This window comes from Nestor notabilis, unplaced genomic scaffold (assembly GCF_000696875.1).
Source record: "Nestor notabilis isolate BGI_N333 unplaced genomic scaffold, ASM69687v1 scaffold292, whole genome shotgun sequence".
NCBI classification, from domain to species: Eukaryota; Metazoa; Chordata; class Aves; order Psittaciformes; family Psittacidae; genus Nestor; species Nestor notabilis.
In genome coordinates, this window is record NW_009918708.1 from 116,812 (window position 1) to 136,600 (window position 19,789).

The 19,789-nt window shown below is 33.8% G+C and overlaps 1 protein-coding gene across 1 annotated transcript in view; it reads left to right on the plus strand.

Moving 5' to 3' along the window:
- The window catches only part of LOC104402080 (calcium-activated potassium channel subunit alpha-1), a gene marked incomplete at both ends in the record, with an annotated part of 173,161 nt that overhangs the window by 86,334 nt on the left and 67,038 nt on the right, over positions 1 to 19,789 (plus strand). Inside the window, 4 exons of the mRNA XM_010009861.1 lie at positions 8,637 to 8,712; positions 13,357 to 13,432; positions 15,181 to 15,351; positions 16,974 to 17,065. Coding sequence (XP_010008163.1) covers positions 8,637 to 8,712; positions 13,357 to 13,432; positions 15,181 to 15,351; positions 16,974 to 17,065 — 415 coding nt within the window. The remainder of the gene's footprint in view (positions 1 to 8,636; positions 8,713 to 13,356; positions 13,433 to 15,180; positions 15,352 to 16,973; positions 17,066 to 19,789) is intronic.

The window sequence follows — 19,789 nt, forward strand, 5'->3', positions numbered from 1 at the left end:
TTGTATGGCTCTGTGATGCTGAGTAGTACTTCTCAGCAACATATGTCATCATCCTGCTGCTGCTGTAATTTAGATTCATATTCCTTAACTTGTGGAACAGGTTTATTTTAGATTTATTTCCCATTTTATCATTTAATTCATGTTTTCAGATTTTGATGGATGCACCAGATTTAGCAGTGCACTGACAGAAAAAAAAGGAGAAAATTTATAAAAATCTGGCTATGTCAGGGAGTTGAGAGAGTTAAAGGGATACTGTCAAATTACTAAACCCTAAATGTAGGTTATATAAGCCAAACAGCTCGGCTCTTGCTTATGGGCACTGTTTTTCTTTAGATGTTGCAGGCTTGCAAGGTAAATGGTTTACTACAGCCAAACATTTGCTGTATTAAGTGCAAAGTGCACTAATGGTAGGTTTAAAATTGGATAATAACAAGCTTATAATACTATTCAAGATAAAATACAAAAAGAAAGAAAAAGGTATGCCTTAAATGGTAGAAAATAAGTAGAACATTCTTTCAGTTTGAGCTGTACAAAATGTGATTAGTAACATAGAGAAGTACTACCTTGTTCTAATCTTTCCAGTTTGAGAGGAATGATTCTAAGTGCTCACAGATATATTAGATATACATCTCCATGCATACGTAAAGAATCCAAAACTATTCCCACTAGACTTGGTGGAATTTTACTATTGTGACCTGTGGGAACACAATTAGGTTGGTTGTAAGAACCTAGTGTAAAGGTTACAATGTAAAGGAGTCATGGAAGTGGTTTGCCCCTGAATCATTCACTGCATATTAATTGAAATTTGAAATTTGTGTGTACTGTTCTCCACATTTCTATATTTGGCATTATCACCTTTTAATAACATTTCCAAAATACTTTGAGATCCTGTACATTTCATATAAGCACATGGTGTGGTCTATTTTTGTTTCTGCTTTGCATTGTACTCCAGATGGCATTGATGTATTTTTGGCATGTATTTTATATATCTTTGTGGCTTCTCTGGAGACAAAAAGTAAGAATGATAAGCATACTCCTCAAAATGAAGAAAGCTTTTCAAGATGAAGTTTTTATGTTAAAGCAGAAAAGTTCACTAAGAAAGCATATGATATATCATGGAAGGTAATAGTTCACATTTACATTTTATTTTTAAGACCTTTTTCTAATTGAATGAGATGGTAACTCACTGAACAAAAATCCAGTTTTGTGACTATTTACAGAGCATATCTGTTTGAGAGAACTAATGCACTCTATTCTTCGTGTTCTTGCTTGATGGCTAAATATTTTGTGGGGTTTTTTTTGGGGGGAGGTGTTTGGTTTGTTTTTTGGGGGCTTTTTTTTTTTGTTGGGTGGGTTTTTTTGTTGTTTTCGTTTTTCTTCCTTCAGAAATATAGCTGTTATTAACTGGGATTAGATGAAGGGTTGTGTAAGGTGGTTTTTTTATTTATTTCATCTGGGATAAGTCCCAGAAGAGTTGGCTGATTATATGATCTCTGTCTTCTGCATACTAGCTTTAACTGAAAGACAGATATGTAAAGCTGCCAAAGAAAATAATACACAGTAAACATGTACACGAAGTACAAGAACTATATTCTTTATGGAGTTCATTCCAAGTGAACAGCATCACATTTGTTGGTTTTGGATCAATGGGTGTGGTTCTTTGGTGTATCTGAAAGAAGCTTATGTGGTAATATCCGGATAGAAGATGGCTTTTAAGCTCTAATACATCACAGATCAGAGGAGCATCTGCACTGCCTGCCTGCTTCTGTAATTTGTTTTGTCCATCCAGTCTATAATACTCTTAGTCTGTTTTGTGAGGCTGAGTTTCGTATTTGATTTAATGCTGTTTGTTTCATGCTAACAGAAATGGACTAGATTATACTGAATTATCATTTGATAACAACATGTAAAGGTGAACTTTGCATTATCCTCCATTCAGTTAAATAAATCTGCTTCCAAAGAGAAGTTCTGTTAAAGAAAGAACTCTGAGCTGTCTCTGCATGTTGATACTGAATTAGTGAAAAGAAGGGCAAATGTATGACTATCTTCGCTATTAGTGGATGCTGTGACTGAAGAGTGGACCACAATACTTATGTGCAGTGCTCCTGAAGCTGAAGATAAATAATCATGATTTCCAGCAAGATTTTGGTCTACCACAACCCTTCTGGGGGCACTCGTACTGAAACTTATAAAAGTACTAGAAGGCGTAAAAAATCTCTTGGAGAATTATTTCAAAATGGATATCGTGTCAAAGCTGGGCATAATATCCCTGAAAAGGAAGAACAACATACTTTTCGAAACTCCTTGGTGTCTTGTTATAGGGTCGGCTCATACTGGGGTAAGGTCCAACTCTAACCTTTTCTTCAAAATTGTAGTTTGTGAATTCTGTCTCTAGTGCTTGTCTTATTCTCTTCTAAAAAGATATTATATTTAATTTTTCAACTTCAAGATAATGCTACCACATTAGGGTTATGCTACAAGATAATGCTACAGCATTATCTTGAAAAAATCCTCTGTAATGTGCTCATTTCTCCCTCATCAAAGGGATTTAGTGTTCACCTAGAATCAAGTAATCCAGTCTTTATTGATGGAATTATTAAGAAATAATTATTTTTAAAACTGCTGTCGTTATTCACAGGTGTAAAAGTAAGTTAAATGTGCAGTGGAGAGATTTATTAGCAAGTCTTTGATACAGCAGTTTTTGAACGTAACTAGTAAACAATCTACGTAGATTTGGAACTTGATGCAGTTTTACTGTCCTGGTTCATAAAGTATTGATCTTTTCATGCTGTGGGCTGGTTTCCCTGCTTGTACACTTGCGTAACAGAGGCAGGAAAATGTATCAGAATATTCTGGCTGTGTTGCTTCCAAGGCATGGCAGATTCTTTTCCTTCTATGCTATTTCTTCTTGTTTTGTTCTTTGAACTTTCATTTTCAAACCTATCTTTAGAGTGGAATCTCAGGTTGCTCTGCTGCACTGTATGAAGACATTCAGGATAGGATTATTTTGTGTCCTAAAAATGTCCCCTCCATTGTATGTGTGTCAGAAGAAGTTCTGATGTCCTAAATAAGGATTCTGACTTGTTCAGCCTTCAGTAAACCATATGGTCTTAATGAAATAGAGGTAGAAGTAGCCATTGGTAGGTTTGATGAAGATACCATTCTGATGAATGGGTGAGTGGTTTGTCAGGAATAGAAATGGCATACAAAATCTCTGTGAATTGAATCCTTGTACAGTATTTTGGATATGCTATTGTCAAGAAGCAGCAGCATGGCAATAATAAAGGGATTATGCTTGTCATTGTTGAGAAATAATGTAATGATTGATGCTATTCTGGTAGATTGATCTCTCATGTTGAATGAAGAACTATCACAATTCCTGTTTCTGTTTTTTGGAATCTTGTTAAAGACAAATAGTTATTGTGATTTCCTCCTTTTTCCCTTTGTAGATCTAAAATTGTAATTTTTTTTTGTGAAGGGGTATGGGTGTTAACCTATGGCTAATTCAGATTCCTGTTGTATATTAATCCAGTAGAAAGCATCCATTTAGCAGACAGACTGAAAAACTGAGACAGAAAAAAACACCGTATTTCAGCACCTTTAAGACTGTGCAGTCAAATAAAGCTTGAAATAATGTTTGGGGTTTTTTTTGTAAACTCTATAGAGAAAATAATTGTCTACTGTAGTTGCATTGCTACTGGCACATAGTTTATCGATCATGTTTATATCACTCTTCTGGTCTAGATGTCCCTTTTACTGAGTCCTTAGTAAAGAGTCAGGAAGCGATAGCTGGAGAGTATTTGCACCTCACAGAACTGAACGAGTATGTAGTGAAATTAATAAAAATACTTCTGTTGTATTCTAGGGTAGCATTTCAACATAGTATATTGTTTCCTGTTGCAGAGATAATTTCTGTAATGTTTAAGACTGATTTCACGTTTTTGAGCAGTAATAGGCCTCTCTTAGTGACCCTTCAAAATTGGCCTGAAAGATGTGGATGTGTCAAATTTTCATATCTAAATTCATTGGTTAGACTTCCAAGAGGTAGGCATTTGATCTCTACCTAGGATCAGATGCATTTCTTGTGTGGAGGGAGGGTTGGTGTTTCTTTGGGGTTTGGATTTGTTTTGGATTTGTTTGGTTTTTTAAGATTCCAGGTTGAACACTCAGAATCTTAAAAAATGTTACACCCCAAATGTTCCGCAGAAAATTACCTAGTAAAATTAATGGAACATATTACACACATATCTCACATTCTTTTCAGTGTAATTTGAAAATGGTCTGTTAACCCAGGCGATGAAGGTAGCCAAACAAATATTTTCACAGTAAAAAAGTAATCCTGTTTTATACTTGGAAATTCATTCTAATCATCATACCTACAACTCAAATTATTCTATTAGTGGCAGAAACAATTGACTAAAATTCCTTGTCTCATCTGGTTAAAGGAATTTTCTTTGTTCATCATAGAAATTTTTTTCTGGTCTAGAAATCTATGAATCTCATAGCTTTTTCCTTGACAGGGTAGCTGAAATAAACTCCAGCTCAGAAACATACTTTAGTCATCCATTTAGAAACAAAAGACTGACAAAATGAAGAGGCCGTTTGTTATTTCTCTATATTTTTCCTGTGATTAGAGAGATTTCCTAGGTAAATTGAACCTTTTGATACTTTTTTTTTTAATAAATTGTAGTATAGATGATTATGTTGTATTCCAGTCAAATTCCATAGGAAAATTCCAATGTAAAACCTCTTGCCAAGAAAAAGGTGAGTGACATGATGGAGACAAAACAACAAGCACTTCCTGAGCATTCCATTCAACAACTTCCAAATAACTTTAGCAGGCCGGATCCTACGAAATGTGCAAAATTAGAACAAACTTTTCTGTAATACATAAGAAATCCTGTCTAATCAATTATAGAATGTGAATGTAAACTAGTTTTATAGTTATTTCATATTAAAATAAATTATTTCCCCCCACATGTATAAAATACATTCCCAAATATTGCTAAGGAAAGAGATGTGCATATTTGTATATGTAGCTGAGACAGCTTTAGTAAAATGGGAATTTTTGTTAGTAGTCCTATTACAGAATTTTTCTTACTATTCTTGATGCATAAACAATCATCAAAAATTTCTGTTCTTGGTGAGTTGTTGGACCTCAAAGAGATATATTCCTACTTCTGAGTTATGCTAGTTATGTTTGATTTGAAAACAATGAGAAAGCATAGCATGGGGCATTGTGTAACTGATTACTTTTGGTTAATTTTCAGACAGGCTATTTTTTACAGACATTTTGTCAATAATCACTCTTGATTTATAACCATCAAAATATTTTCTATTTAACTTGTTTTAATTTTGATCTTATGTGGATTCATAGTAAGCTATCTGAATAATTTATGCCATTTTTAGTTTGATAATAGTCTCATTGCAAGAAGGTTATTGCTGTGAGGAATACTGTGTCATCGGTTTACAGATCCGTGTATGTTTGCAAGCACACTTCTGTGTGTCATTAATACTAGTACTAGAATGAAGTGCTCTGTGGACTTTTCCTCTGGGAATTATTCAGCTGATTCACCATCCCCTTGCTAAGTTTAAGGTGATCCAAAAAATGATACATTTAGGGGCAAACTCATGTCGTCTGAGTTTTATGCTTACAATTTATTCTCAGCAGCAGCTTTTTGTAGTCTATTTGAAGAATAAAGCTGAAAGTTCTAAATTAGATGCAGTCTTTCAAAATGCACATAATTTTCTAGAGGGTCAAGCAGCCGACGCTTTAAATGTTTTAGAATGACAAACAGGTTCATTCAAAGACAGATCCTCTTAACTCTTTCACAGTCCAGCTTTAGAAATAACTGTTCAAGAATGGGAATTTTCCTTTCTCCATTGTTTCAGTTCAGCTAATATTAGTGGATGTTGCCAGTAGAGTGCACAAAGTTGTACCAGGAAGGTGTACACACTGCCGTGTTGTACACTACGTTTTGTCCCTACTATGACTGACTGACTCTTCGTGTTAATAGTGTTACAGGGAGTAAACTGCAGGCATAGCGAGTTTCACTTGCAAACATTGAAGTAACTGATGCTTGTATGTTCAGTCCCTGAGAGCAAGATACTCTTAAGTGCCTGGAAACAAAGTTACTCAAACCTACCAGCTGCAGCCCTGACATTGTCCAGTACTTTTATGTGTTCTTTTCAGATCACTTTTCACTTTTTCACTTTTTTATGCTGTTCTGCAATACTGTGGGAGCTGGTCTAGATGACCTTTAAAGATCCCTTCCAACCCAAACTATTCTATGGTCCTATGTAAACCATATAAAATGAAATGTGTATAGGAATCTAATAACAGATCTATTTGGGTCTTGAAAAGTGTTGAATACTTAATTCTTTATTCATTTGCCATCATGATAAGGAAAACTGATTTAAATTTCATTTTTGTTCTTCATATTTGAACACATACAAAGCAGGTAATACACCTGGTTTCTGAAGTTCAAAATTTTATCCTTTCTGTGTAATAATTCCTTTAGATATAAAACACAGCCCCACAAGTCATGTCTTAGACAAGGTGATTGTAAGCTTTTACAATTTCAAACCACTTCTATTTGTAGTTCGAGTAAACTGTTCAGGCAAACTCTACAGTTTGGGTTGGTTTTTTGTTTTTGTTTTTTTGTTTTTTTTTTTTTATTTTATTTTATTTTTTCTCATGTTTTTAATTCTGTTCTCAGAAGGGATTTCTTTAAAATAGTGTAGGCTGTAGTAAATGCACAGCTTAATCCAAATGATTTTCTTCTTTCACAAAAAATACATTGAAGCTATAGTCTTTCTGTTCTATCATGTGATGTCTCAGCAACTAAAATGTATCTTAAGCATTAAAAGAGTTTGGAGACAGGGTTTTTATTTCTAACTTTTGTGGTTTTTCAGGCTTCTTTTTGAAACATTGCACTGGGTAACTTGACCATCTTATTAACTTTGGATGAGATGCAAAGCATTAGAAAGGAAGTAATTTTTCAAAAAGTTCCTAGGGAGTGGAGTAAGGAAGGTAGCTGGATAGTAAGTTTAGGGTTGCTAGTAAAGGTCGTCTCCATCCCTGTCTGCCAAATCTCTTTTGACAGGAGTAGCAACTGTGAAAACTATTGCAAGTGGAGCAGAGGAACATGTCTCACAGTTTCAGCACTATGATCCAAAATTATCATCCTCTAATTGCAAATGGCTCTGAAGTTTATAATTATTATGGCATAGTTTTATTGCTTTTTGTCTAGATCCCCAAATGCACTTTTTAACTTATGATTAATCTTTAGACTTTCCTACAGTTAGTAATTAAAAAGAAACTTTATATCCATGTAATAGGAGTGATTTTCTACTTTGTTAAAGCTACTTAATAAGGCTACTTATGAGTCTTAGCATGAGTAAAGATTTTATTTAACAACTTTCCAAGAATACTGCGGAAATAAACCCTTGATTTAAACACATCTCGCCACATGCATCTTTACTCTTAAGGGGAACCTCTCAGCTTCACTGAGATGATGAAAATTTTGACCATTTTTATATGTTTGCCAGGATCAGTCTTTTGTTATGTTTCTAGAAATAAAAAGTAGTTTATAACACTGGAAATGTGTAAAATAAACATCAATAAAGAGGATGTATAAGAAACTGCCCTGGACCTAACTGTAACGGTCACAACACCATGTTACACAACCTTTATGTAACTCCTGGCTGCACTGTCTAGTAAAAATTATCCTCAAAGCAGTATTTTAATTTTATAAGCTCTGCATGTGTATAATACACAATGCACTTCTATTCATATGCCAAAGATCTGCAGCCAAATTTTTTAGTATCAGCATAAGTCTCTTTTAATAATTTAAGCCCTTAATCTTCTATAGTAATTTCTTTTGCGCACACTCACTGTATGTTTTGCTGGCTTTCTGGTTGTCTGGGAATTGTTACTCATGCAACCTGATACCAGCACAAAAATGCTATTTATTTGTAAAATAAGTGTTTCTTTAATAGGCAAAGTGTCATCTATTCCTATAGTTATGGTCTGATAGAAAGAATTATAGTAGGTTTGTAATTTTTAAGAGTGAATGTGTCATTTTCCTGTTCTCCTGCTTGAGTTTTTTGAAATTTGGGTGGACATAGGGAGCATTATTACAGTAAAAGATTTAACGTCATTAAGATTTACCAATTTAATCAGGCATATACACAGTCTATTTTATCCAGGTTAGCAGATCTCTTGCCAATAATCTCTTATTTTTCACTAAGCAGTGTGGGAGCTTGGAGGACTGGGGAGTTTCAGATCTGTATGTGTCTTTGGCAGCCTGGAAGAGAAGGACACTAGAAAATACGAACAGAACCTCAGTGAGGTTCTTTCCCCTTAGCTTTTAGCCTGTATGCCTCCTCCCATGGCATCCTACATAAACTAAGGCTTTCTGGTAGGATACTTCAGCTATTAAGGAAGCAAGTTTTAAACAACTTGAAAAAGACCTGGAAAGGATTTTAGAATCATTAAATATGGAAGAACATTTTAAAGGTATTTAGCATTTTGTATGCTACCTATGTTGATTTAAATGATTGCTGTCATTGTAAGTGAAATGCTATAATTTGAATTATTCTTTACTAGAGGTTTTTTTTTTCCTTTACTACAGGTTTAAGATTTTTAAGAGCCCTTAGACTGATACAGTTTTCAGAAATTTTGCAGTTTCTGAATATCCTTAAAACAAGGTAAGACCTTTTCTTCATACTGAGTTAGTTGCATTGGTGACAGAGTATAAATGGCTTAGGTTTGTTGTCCTAGTACTATATGATTTTCTTTTCTGGAATAAAACTCTTGTTACCTGTTCTTTAAACCTTTTTCTGCTGATGAATGATTTATCAGTGCCATAAACTTTTACAATGTGATCAGTAGATTTTACTTGGTGTGTTGTTACATTTGAAAGATCTGAACAAGATTGTGTGCTGATAAACAAAAAGCAGAATGAATTACAGAGCTCTTCAGTAATTAAATATTGCTTCTTTCCACATAGTCCATGTTCTGCTACCTTGGAAAAACAGAAATCAAAATTCATTCAACAGAATATAATTTAAAAGTATTTTGTCAAATAACCATTGTTACTCAGTTTTGGGGTGTTTTTAACCTGACCATCCTTTTTCACAGCAAAAACATATTAAAAATTAGTTTTACACTGAGATATCTTTATGTTGTGTTCATTGGCATTAGCATTTCTTTCAAAGAATAATTAAAATACTCCAAGTAACTTTCTGGCTTCTACTGATATTTTGGGCTATCAATACATGAAAGTTGTGCAGAAGCATCACAACTTTGAACAAAAGATTACTTTAAAGGAAATAAAAAGGAACTTTCCCATGCCTCACAGTTGAAGACACATTGCCTTTCATCATTTTTTAAAGGCCAGGTTGGATAGAGCCTTGGGCTGCATGGTCTAGTGTTGAGGTGTCCCTGCCCATTGCAGGAGGGTTGGAACTAGATGATCTTAAGGTCCTTTCCAACTCTAACCATTCTATGATTCTATGATTTCCTAAAATGCCCCAGGTGAAGTATTGAATCCAGCTTCCACTAATTACTGTGAACTCAGTTCTATCAGTTCTGTTCCGAAATCCTATGCTCTATCAGTTGATTATGCATGTGTGAGGGCTTTATATGCAAGTGACTCAGTTTAATTGCTATGTTAATTAGTAGTGATTGGGAAATATATCCTTGAGATTTGTATATAGCCATTTCTTCGACCCATAACCTTGAAATTATTCTTTTTTTTTCTGTAAAACTCTCACACTATGTGTCTTAAGCTTTGTAACTGTAAGGAATCCAGTTCCTGACAAATAAAGAAATCAAAGAATGTGCAATAAAGCTGTGGTCCAGTAGCTGAGAGTATGGTAAAGGAGAGTGATTTTTGCAGGAGCTAAGGATACCCAATGGCTTTGCATTGAAAACACAGAACATCACCAAAAGAAATGGTAGTTGATAGAGAAGCCCCATAAACTTGAAAGATGTTGGATAAAGGCTAAAAGTCCCTTCAGGAGTGGTGGATTTGTAAGCTTCCAGATCCATAAATGAAGGGATACTGCATTAGTCACATTCAGTCTATTCAGAGCTAGCTTATTCAGGATTGGCCTGTTCATTTAAATAACATTTCTCTGGTGCAAAATTTACTCTTAGATTAGATATTATTATCTCTGTGATTATTTATATGAATGTCCAAATATCTGTAAATCCAAAATGTTGATTATTAGAAAGTCTGTAAAGCAAAGCTTCCTTATATGGCTGTATCAGTTGCCTCAGATGATTAATCCCCAGCAGTTCATCACTAACACCATTTATTTGACTTAAAATCTGTCAGTGCCTCAAAACAATTCTTTGTTTCTCTCCCTGTTCCTGGTTCTTCAATAGAAAGATGTGCCTGTTCTCTTTTGTATTGTTGCCCATAAAGCATCTTTTTCTAAAATGGATGAGTTGAATTAAAACAAATGAGCAGAATGCCATTTATCTTTGAAAAGTTTTAGTTACACGTGACATAAGTGTGACCGTGTAAGCGGTTTTTATTTATTGTCTTGTACGAATTTAGCTGCAAACTTCAGTAAAAAATTTTTGTATTTGTGTGTCCTTAAGTACCTTCACAAACAAGAACTCCGCTTTGTGTGGCAGGTACAGTTTTTCTGCTACAGTAATGAAATACTTTTTAATTGAGAGCTTCTATTTCTGCATTATCAATCTTTCTTAAAAACAAAACCAAACTAAAACCCTCCCCTCCAAAAGAACCAAAAAGCCTCACAAAACCAAACCCAAACAAAAAGCAAGCAAGCAAACAAAAAATGAACAAAAAGCAAAGAAAAAGCAAAAAAAGGCAGTGTGCTGAGCACTTGTGGTTAAAGGACAATCTTTAGTAATTTTGCAAGAGGTAGAGCAGCTGACCTGGTAGTCTCAAATTTATATTTAATTAAATAGAAAGGCCGTTCCAAACACTGGAATCCAAAGGAAGAAGCTAAACAATGCAAAAACAGAGGCAGGAAGAAGACTAGCAAGGTCATGTGGGTATGTTAGATAATTATTAGAGTATATGAAAAATTATTAATTATATTTTAAAAGAACCCATAGGGCCAAAAAAAATTTTTACATATTAAAAGACTGTACTCTGCCAAGGACCTCTTTGTTTCCTAATTTGAAATTAAATGAATTTTATTCAATATTTTTTGTTCCTGCGTTTTATGAAATAGAATGAATTGTGTGGTGTTCAGTTGAAAATTTCTCCACTGTTTTCTAATATTTTTCAACAAAACTGTAGAGGCTTGGGCAGGGCTCACAGTAAGGGATTTTGCACAGATGTTGGAAAGAGCTTAAAGAGGAGGAAAATGTTTATGACTAATCCTTCATCTATATTTAGATTCTGGCAGAAACCCAGGGAGTATTTCATAGAGAACTGAGGTACAATGTTTAATAAGTGTGCAAAAATAAAATGTACCAAACAATCATGTAAACAGTTATTCTTAATGAATGCTGTCATTTGCTTGTATATAGCAATATGTGGAGACCAACTGGCCCATTTTTGTATCAGAAGCCTGTTCTAAGTTCAGGTGAAGGATGATATTTAGTCTTTCATAACAGAGCTTTGCATCAGCATGATTTCTATGGTTTTGTTTAACCTAGAAACCAATTGGTTAGGGTCCTATGCTATGACTAAATGTTATCAACAGAATATGAAGCTTAAATCAACCATACCTAAAGAAAGAGAGAAATAGGGAATATGTGTTAATGTAGGTGAGCAATAAGTAATTGCAGAATGCTGGTATGTTATTTTTCAGTACAGTATTAAATACAGTATGCATCATATTACCCAGTTGTATTTCTTTCCTTGTACTCACAGATGCCCTCTTCACTAACTGTAACTCTTAAAATTATTTTTAATGGAGCTGATTCATGTCTCAACTTTGTTTAAAAAAAGTGCATTTTTATTGTCCTTGTGTTAGTTAGAAATATTAATTAATTCTACTGCAAAACTACTACTGCTAAGACTGATAGTGAATTTTTCCTGATTTTTATTCTTTTGGGATATATTGCTTTAGGAATAATAGCGATTTTTATGAGCCATTATTAATTCTTAGAAATGTTTTCAAAAACATAGGAGAGCTATTTCCAGTACAGTTCCATGAATGGATAAGATTATTTGAACATAGCAATATATGGACTTGAGTTCCTTGTATAGTTGCTGAATATCCTTCTTAGCTTTTGGATCATAGTGATTTTTGTAAGAAAAAAGGGAGCAGGCTTTGCTTGTATTTCTTCCACAAGTTTTTAACTGTGGCATCTTCCTCCTGAACTGAGTGAGATCCTTGCTTCAAAATCACTTCTGGCTACAATTGGGAACGTACTACTCAGTGGGACTAAAAAGAGTTTGCTGTATTTGACTGTTAAGTTTCAATCTTTTGGATGTTTATGTTTTTGTTTAGTTGTGGTTTCGTGGGGTTTGTTTGGTTTTGTGTGGGTTTTTTTTGTTTGTTTGTTTGTTTTGGTTTGGGTTTTTTTTGCCACAAATAGTCAATTGGAGTTTATGCAAGCAGAATAATATGAAAATTACTTGGGAGTTTACACAGGAACTGTAAAATACTTAAGTTTTTTAATTTGGGAATCCATAATGACAAATACAGCATCATGACATTTACAGATTGGCTGCAATAGTTCATCAATTGTTTGCTATAACTGTAGGAAAATAGTCTTGCCCTGTGGTCATGTATGTAAGTGTTAACATTTGGTGAATTTGCAACAAAACCCATTCTCTCATTGTTAATTTTTAAAGCCTTCACAGGTCTGGGGTCAAAAGACTAATGAATATATAAGAACAATATGAAAAATCAAATATTTTTTTTAACCAGTCAATTGTTTGTATAAATGCGGTGTTCAGCAGCTAATGCTAATTGGCATTGCTCAAATTAATTTATTGGCCCTGCATAGATGTATTCCAGGGTATTAGAATATTTACAGGCAAATAAATCTGAGGTGTGTAGCAATGAAAAATGGTAAGGTGAGTGTACTGAAGGGCAACCAATTTTTTTGTGAAAAAGCATTATTTATTTCTATTTGTTTGGTTATGAGTACAGCTGTAGCTAAGGTTTCTCAAATGCATGGGAATTTTTCTTTCAAGCTATCTAAATTATGCAAACTAGAACTCTGCAAGGACAAAAAATAGCTATTTTGCATAGGCTTTTAATTAAGTTTTTTAGGACCTGCTTCTCTTCAGAAATCATCATCAGACTTTTTCATTCTAAAGTATGCAGTTGCATACATGTACATATTGAAAATATTTGATAAATTCCAGTCTAAGTTCCCATTTATTGTTGGGTTTTGTTTATTTTCAGTAATTCCATCAAGCTAGTGAATCTGTGCTCTATATTTATCAGCACGTGGCTGACAGCAGCTGGGTTCATACATTTGGTAAGTATATTTGACAATACTTGTTTGGCTTTTTCTCATGAATCTTCTGCTCTCTGAGCTACCTTATTACCTGAAATTGCCTTGCTCTGATTGATCCCTTAAAGCATCTATAGCATAAGATAAACAGAGACATCACAGTTTCCCAATTTTAGGCTTCTACTCAAAACTAATTCTGAATAGTAAGTAATACATCATTAGCCTCAGAAATAAAAGAAACGTGGACTGCTGCAACTTCTTGAATGGTTACAATTTACCAGTAGGTGGCAGCATTTCCTAAATAACTACCCGTAGTGCTTCCTGGAAGGGGTTGGCAGAACTAAGAGGATACTGAGGTCCTGGGAAATCAATGGTTGTGCCAGAAGAAACCAGTTCTGTGTTTCCATGGGAAGTAGTGGGATTGCTAACATTCCAGATGTTTTTTTAAAAAAAAAAAAAAATTCAAATTTTTTTGGTGTAACTTTCAGTCAATGATAACATAGAGTTTTGTAGCAGATTTTTCTTTTTTTTATTCTGCACTTAATGATACTTGATTAATGTAAGATAGATAGTACAGAAGTACATACGAGTTCATAAATGTTAATATGCATATATAGGATAGGTATATGTCAATTGTGTATTTTAAACATTTTAAACTAATAGCTTTTACTGATTTGTTTAGTGAACATAATTAAATATGGTTAAGTGTTTGTTATTTAAGTACGTTTTATGATTTTCTTTAGAAACAGGAATATTTCAAGCTGCCAGAAGTAATAAGTTATTAAGGAATTGTTTTGGACTAATACTAAAATTTCATAATATCCGTGTTAGTCCAGAGTGATTTAATTGACTTCACTTCATTTACCTTGAGCTGCATCAAACTATGTAAGATTAAATTCAGAATGTTTAGCTTCTTGTTTAACCAAAGTCATTTAATTGTCGCTTTTACTACGGTACACCAAAATTTTGAATGTTTTAATTTATGATACACTTCTTAATCAAGGATGACCATATTTTTACACTCCTCTTAGCAAACACAGCATTTTTTTTTTTTTTTGAAACATTAGCTTTTGCTATTTCCAAAGGAAAAAAAAAACAAAACACCATTTTAAAATTGCATTGGTGGGAGGGTTTGCTATTTTCCAGGACTTGAATTTTGTTTTGTGATTTATTTTGCTTTTCAGTTTAAGTTTCTCTGTTGTAGAAATTCTTGATGGTCGAACTCTACTGTGGAATGAATTTTAGAGGGCACATTCTTTTCCTGATGATGAATTTATAACTTTATGAGATAGAATAGCTGGCTTCTTGGAATAGCAATGGTGTATCACTAAACATGTCACTAATGCCTTTAATAGGGATTGGAACTAGATCTTAAAGTCCTTTTCAACCCTAACCATTCTGTGATTCTATGATAATGCTTTAAAGCAAAAAAGATTATGTGTTGGCTCTGAAAATGTTCTAACACATTGCTATAAAATGAACTTACTGAACTACATTAATAAGTTATATTATTTAGTGCTGAATGAAAAAAATGCTTTCCATAAATAGTGTGGGTGGCAAGGCTATGCATATTGGCAAACGAACTGTAAAGCTATAACTGGGACAAGTTAGGCTCTGTATTTGTTCAAAATAAATTACAGGAAAGGATCCAGAATTTATACTATATGCCAAATTACATTATATATATAAACATATGCACACACATGTATCAGTAGAGTTAATTTGTGGTATAACTCTTATTAATTCATTATATGTTTTCTTGTACATTTTAGGTGGAGAACTCAGGGGATCCATGGGAAAATTTCCAAAATAATCAACCGCTAACATATTGGGAATGTGTTTATTTACTGATGGTTACAATGTCCACTGTTGGCTATGGAGACGTTTATGCAAAAACAACCCTTGGTCGCCTTTTCATGGTCTTCTTCATCCTTGGGGGATTGGTAAAAACTCTTTTTTATAATTGTTATTATTCCAGTTACCTTAGTACCCAATGCTGTGTCTCTCAATGCTGTAATTAATGAAATAATATCTGAATTAGTGAATTAAAATTAATTAGAAAACATTTAAATATATTTAACATATCCCTTTTCTATAGATAAATATTTTGGAAAAGCTTGTCAAATTAGTCCAGTTTAGTAGAGTCAGAATTTTTCTAATCCATTTAAATGAGTAATATATGTGAATACATGAAGTGCCTTAATATTTCAACTTATAATGTTATTTGTAGTCCTTTACTTTTTAGCGATTGACTAGTGCATTTTTTTGAGGCTGCTATTGATACTTAAAGGCACTTTGCGGTTTCAGAAGTCCTACCCACCCACCCTTCTGTGTTCCTTCCCAGAATTCCAACAAACACTGTGGCTTTGGACTGCCTTAGAGAGCAGCTTGCCTGATCCAGATGATGGCAAACCACATTTTCTTTAATTTCAAACATCCTTTCATGTCATGTAGCACAATTTTAACTCACAATTTATCACATGGCCATAAACAGTATCCTTTTCATCAAGTTCTCGTGTTCTTTGTCCTGCATGTACATAGCACCAAAGTTACTAATTGTCTGATGTCAACTTTTCTATTTATTAGTGTTAGTAATACTCTCTATACCAGCAAGGTTTATTTTGGTATTTACACTGTGCAAGGTAAGTGCATTATGGATGTCTTAAAATATATATTGTGCACATACATGCATATGTATATTGTTACTTTACTCTCATATATTGATTTCATATATACATACATCTTAGAGGCGATATGTATATATCTAATGTTATGAATGCTATATATGAGAGACACAAAGATATATATATGAATATATATATGAGCATAAATATATGCATTCCCATCTGTGTTTATTGCCATATGAAGAGAAAGACCATGTCAACTGGCAGTAGCTCTTCGAAGTATCCAGCCACAAGGAAGATGTTTGTTGGACTAAACATGGCAGAATAATTTTTATTTTCTCCTCAAAACCTTTTTTTCTATCACATGTTATTCCAATCCTTTTAAAAACATGAACTTTTGGAAAAGTCTTTTTTTGGGGGCAGGGGTTGACCTTTTTTTTTCTTGACAAGGGGAATAATCCCTGATTTCATTTTGGTTTTGCCTTCTCTTGAATCCTAATAATGGGGGAAATAAGTCTGTCTTTCAAATAGAAATGTAATGGTAATGATAATTCCTGGTTTTGGTTTTTTGCAATAGAGCCTGGATAGATTTTTTTCCCTCCCCTGTTCAGGAAGACTTAGACATAACTGGTTTTTATGATTAGACACCAGTTTGGATTATTTTTGTTCTTGTTTTGTTTCGTGTGTCTATTTTTCCTCTTTTGACCATTTTCTTATATAAGGTATGTACCTTCTCCAAGACAAACTTTTACCTTGAGTCCTCTTGTTTTGTTTGATAAGAACTTTTACATTTTTAAAATTTTCTTTTTAAACAATTGCATACATCTAATTCTTTTGCATTTTCAGATCTTAACAATATATATCTTCTGAAAATATTCATCATCCCCCTTTCTTTGGCCTCTCTTTTTAGTCTTTTCTTCTGTCTCCTATCTTCTTCTTAGGCCATGTTTGCCAGCTACGTCCCTGAAATCATAGAGTTAATAGGAAACCGCAAGAAATATGGTGGTTCCTATAGTGCGGTTAGTGGAAGAAAGTAAGTATCCCAAGAGGCTCTGCTGCCTCTGCTGCAGTAGAACACTCTCTGCATGCCATTTTCTTTTTTTTTTTTTTTTTTTTTTTTTTTTGTCTTTTGGTTTTTTTTTTTTTTTTTTTTTTTTTTTTTTTTGTTTCATGCATGTAGGCAATGTTTGCTCGCTACGTGCCAGAAATTGCTGCTCTCATCCTTAATCGGAAGAAATACGGCGGGACTTTTAACTCAACCCGAGGCAGAAAGTAAGTCAAAAAAGACCAGGTGTGGTTGTGTGACTTTAAAGAGCCCCTGAAGGTGGTAATAGCTGACTTACAGCTTATAAGGCTGTATTCCTTGACTTCAGATGTTACCACTGGAGAGTTGTCACACTGTAATTAGAGACCTGGGCTATGCTATGGTGCAAGTCACAATGTTTTGTCCCTACTTCAAGAGATCTTGGATACCACTAAGACTTACACTGACGTATCTTGTGAAAAAATGCTTCTATGGCATATGCATGTAGCTTCTGGAAAAAGGTTGACTTGTTACTTCACAGTTTGGGGATCAGATTATCATATCTAACTAATTTTAATCTCTTAACTAAGTGACAATAATAATTCACATGATTTTCAAACAGCATAGAAACTTGGGTTTACTGAAGTGCAAAATCTGAGATTTATGTTGATCGGGTTATTTCATTAGACTGACTATGTCAGAAGACAGTGCTGTTTCTTGTTGAAACAGCACATAAGCTCTCATGCAGCTCTTTTTCACTTCATATGAATATTGCAAACACTTGTGATTTTAGGATCTATGATCGGGGTTTTTAAAGTGGTTCTCTTCCACACTTCATATAAAAACTATCCTAAGAAGAGCAAGTAATAGTCTTAGTATCAGTATAGTTTGGAAAAGAAACCAAACCCATAAGAAATACTATTTTTACCTGGTAGCGGAAGTTGAATTTTATTGGACCACGTTAGCTCATTAGATTCCTATTAAAAGCCTCCTTGTTTTCTTGACCAAGTTAAAACTAGCTCTTTCTGGCATTCCCAGAATCTAGACATGCTGGGATATAGCCTTAAAGGGACTCAATGTACTTGGCAATGTAGTAGTTTCTCCTCTATATCACCTTTACTGTTGCTATCTTTTGTTTAATTACATATTGTTGTGGCTTTCACTGGTAAAGATATATTCACCCTAAAAGACTAGTTGTGTACAATCCTTTCAAAATAACTTAAAGAAGGTACTACAAGCAATGCATCTAGTTAATTGTCCTTCTCCTTACTTTAAGGTGATACTATTTTTTACTTTATTCTTTTCGAATTACCCATGCATAATCTTACGAATATGGATTATGGTTTTATCAAGTTGTTTCTTCTCTCTGTGGAGCACAAAGAGTATACATGTCCCACAGAACTAATTCTAGAGTACTATTTTACATCACTGGCTAGATAAATTAAAGTTTTTTTCATTAGTTATAGCTCATATTATTGTATGTTCAATAATACATAAGCAATTAGGTGATACAATTGAAAATACTTCAATACCATTTTTTTGAGATACCCTCAAATGTCTAAAACTTTTTTACTGTAAACACTAATGTTGGAAACATTCATCATAATTGACTTATGCAGATTAACAAAATGCCATAATTTATTTCTGAGATAGAGTAGTATCATTAATTTCCAAAAATGTTTGTTTCTGACAGAAGCCTACTCAGTTTCATATTTGTATTCATACTTGGTTTCTTGAAGAGTGAAGTTTTTCAAACAGAGAACTTACTGTGTTAGAAAACTTTTAACTTCTGTTTCTGAGGCTCCAGAGGCGCTATAGCATAGAAGAATGTAGTTTAAAACTATTTTACATAGTTTTCTACATTGTCACTAGTACCCAGCATTGCTCAGATGTCTCTAAACTTGGACCTGATCTTCAGTCAGAACCCCACATCCTGAAAAGCTCAACTCCAGATTACAGGCTTCTGCTAGCTTTGGGGCGTGCTTAATTTTATTTTTTCACCTTTTCTTTTTGTCTTTATTTGTATGCACTATCTGGTTTTAGCTCACTCTCTTGTCAGTGCTTTCTCTGCTGATCTTTACTGCCCATATAACTTGTTTGAAACTCAGCTCTGTCATCAGAATACATACTGTTCGATTTACTTTATCCATTGTTTTCTGGTTCAATTATTAATTACGAAGTAGTTTAAAGATGTCCTTTGCTCACATGGGTCTTTCATCAGAGAATCTAAGCTTGGGAACTGCACAGAAAAAAGCCATTAGCACCCCTTGTTTGATGTTGCTTTTGCAGTCAGTAGAACAAGATTGATGAAATGTTATGTTTGGCCAAAATTTAAGTTTTCATTTGGAATTCAGTGTTGAGAGAATGAATTGTCAGAACCAATAAGTTTTCCTTTGCTTGGGATATGGGCATGTGGTAGTAATTAGCAATATAAGGTCTTTAGTTGAGCAACCAAGCATAGATTCTGGCAGCAAACATAATGAGAAACTACAGTTGTTCTATTCCTAACATCAGACAGTTTCCAGATAGAATTAAATACATGTACAAAACGAAAGCCACTAATGTTGAGTTTTTGGTTTTTGGGGTTTTTTTTAAAGATAAAGCTCTTAAAATAGCAAATGTGTATACTTTTTAACTTTCTCCAAAATAGATAAATACGTGCTATGTAGCATTTATATATATGTTTATACATGTTGCCCCATGAACCATGTGGAATAACATGCTTCTATATGA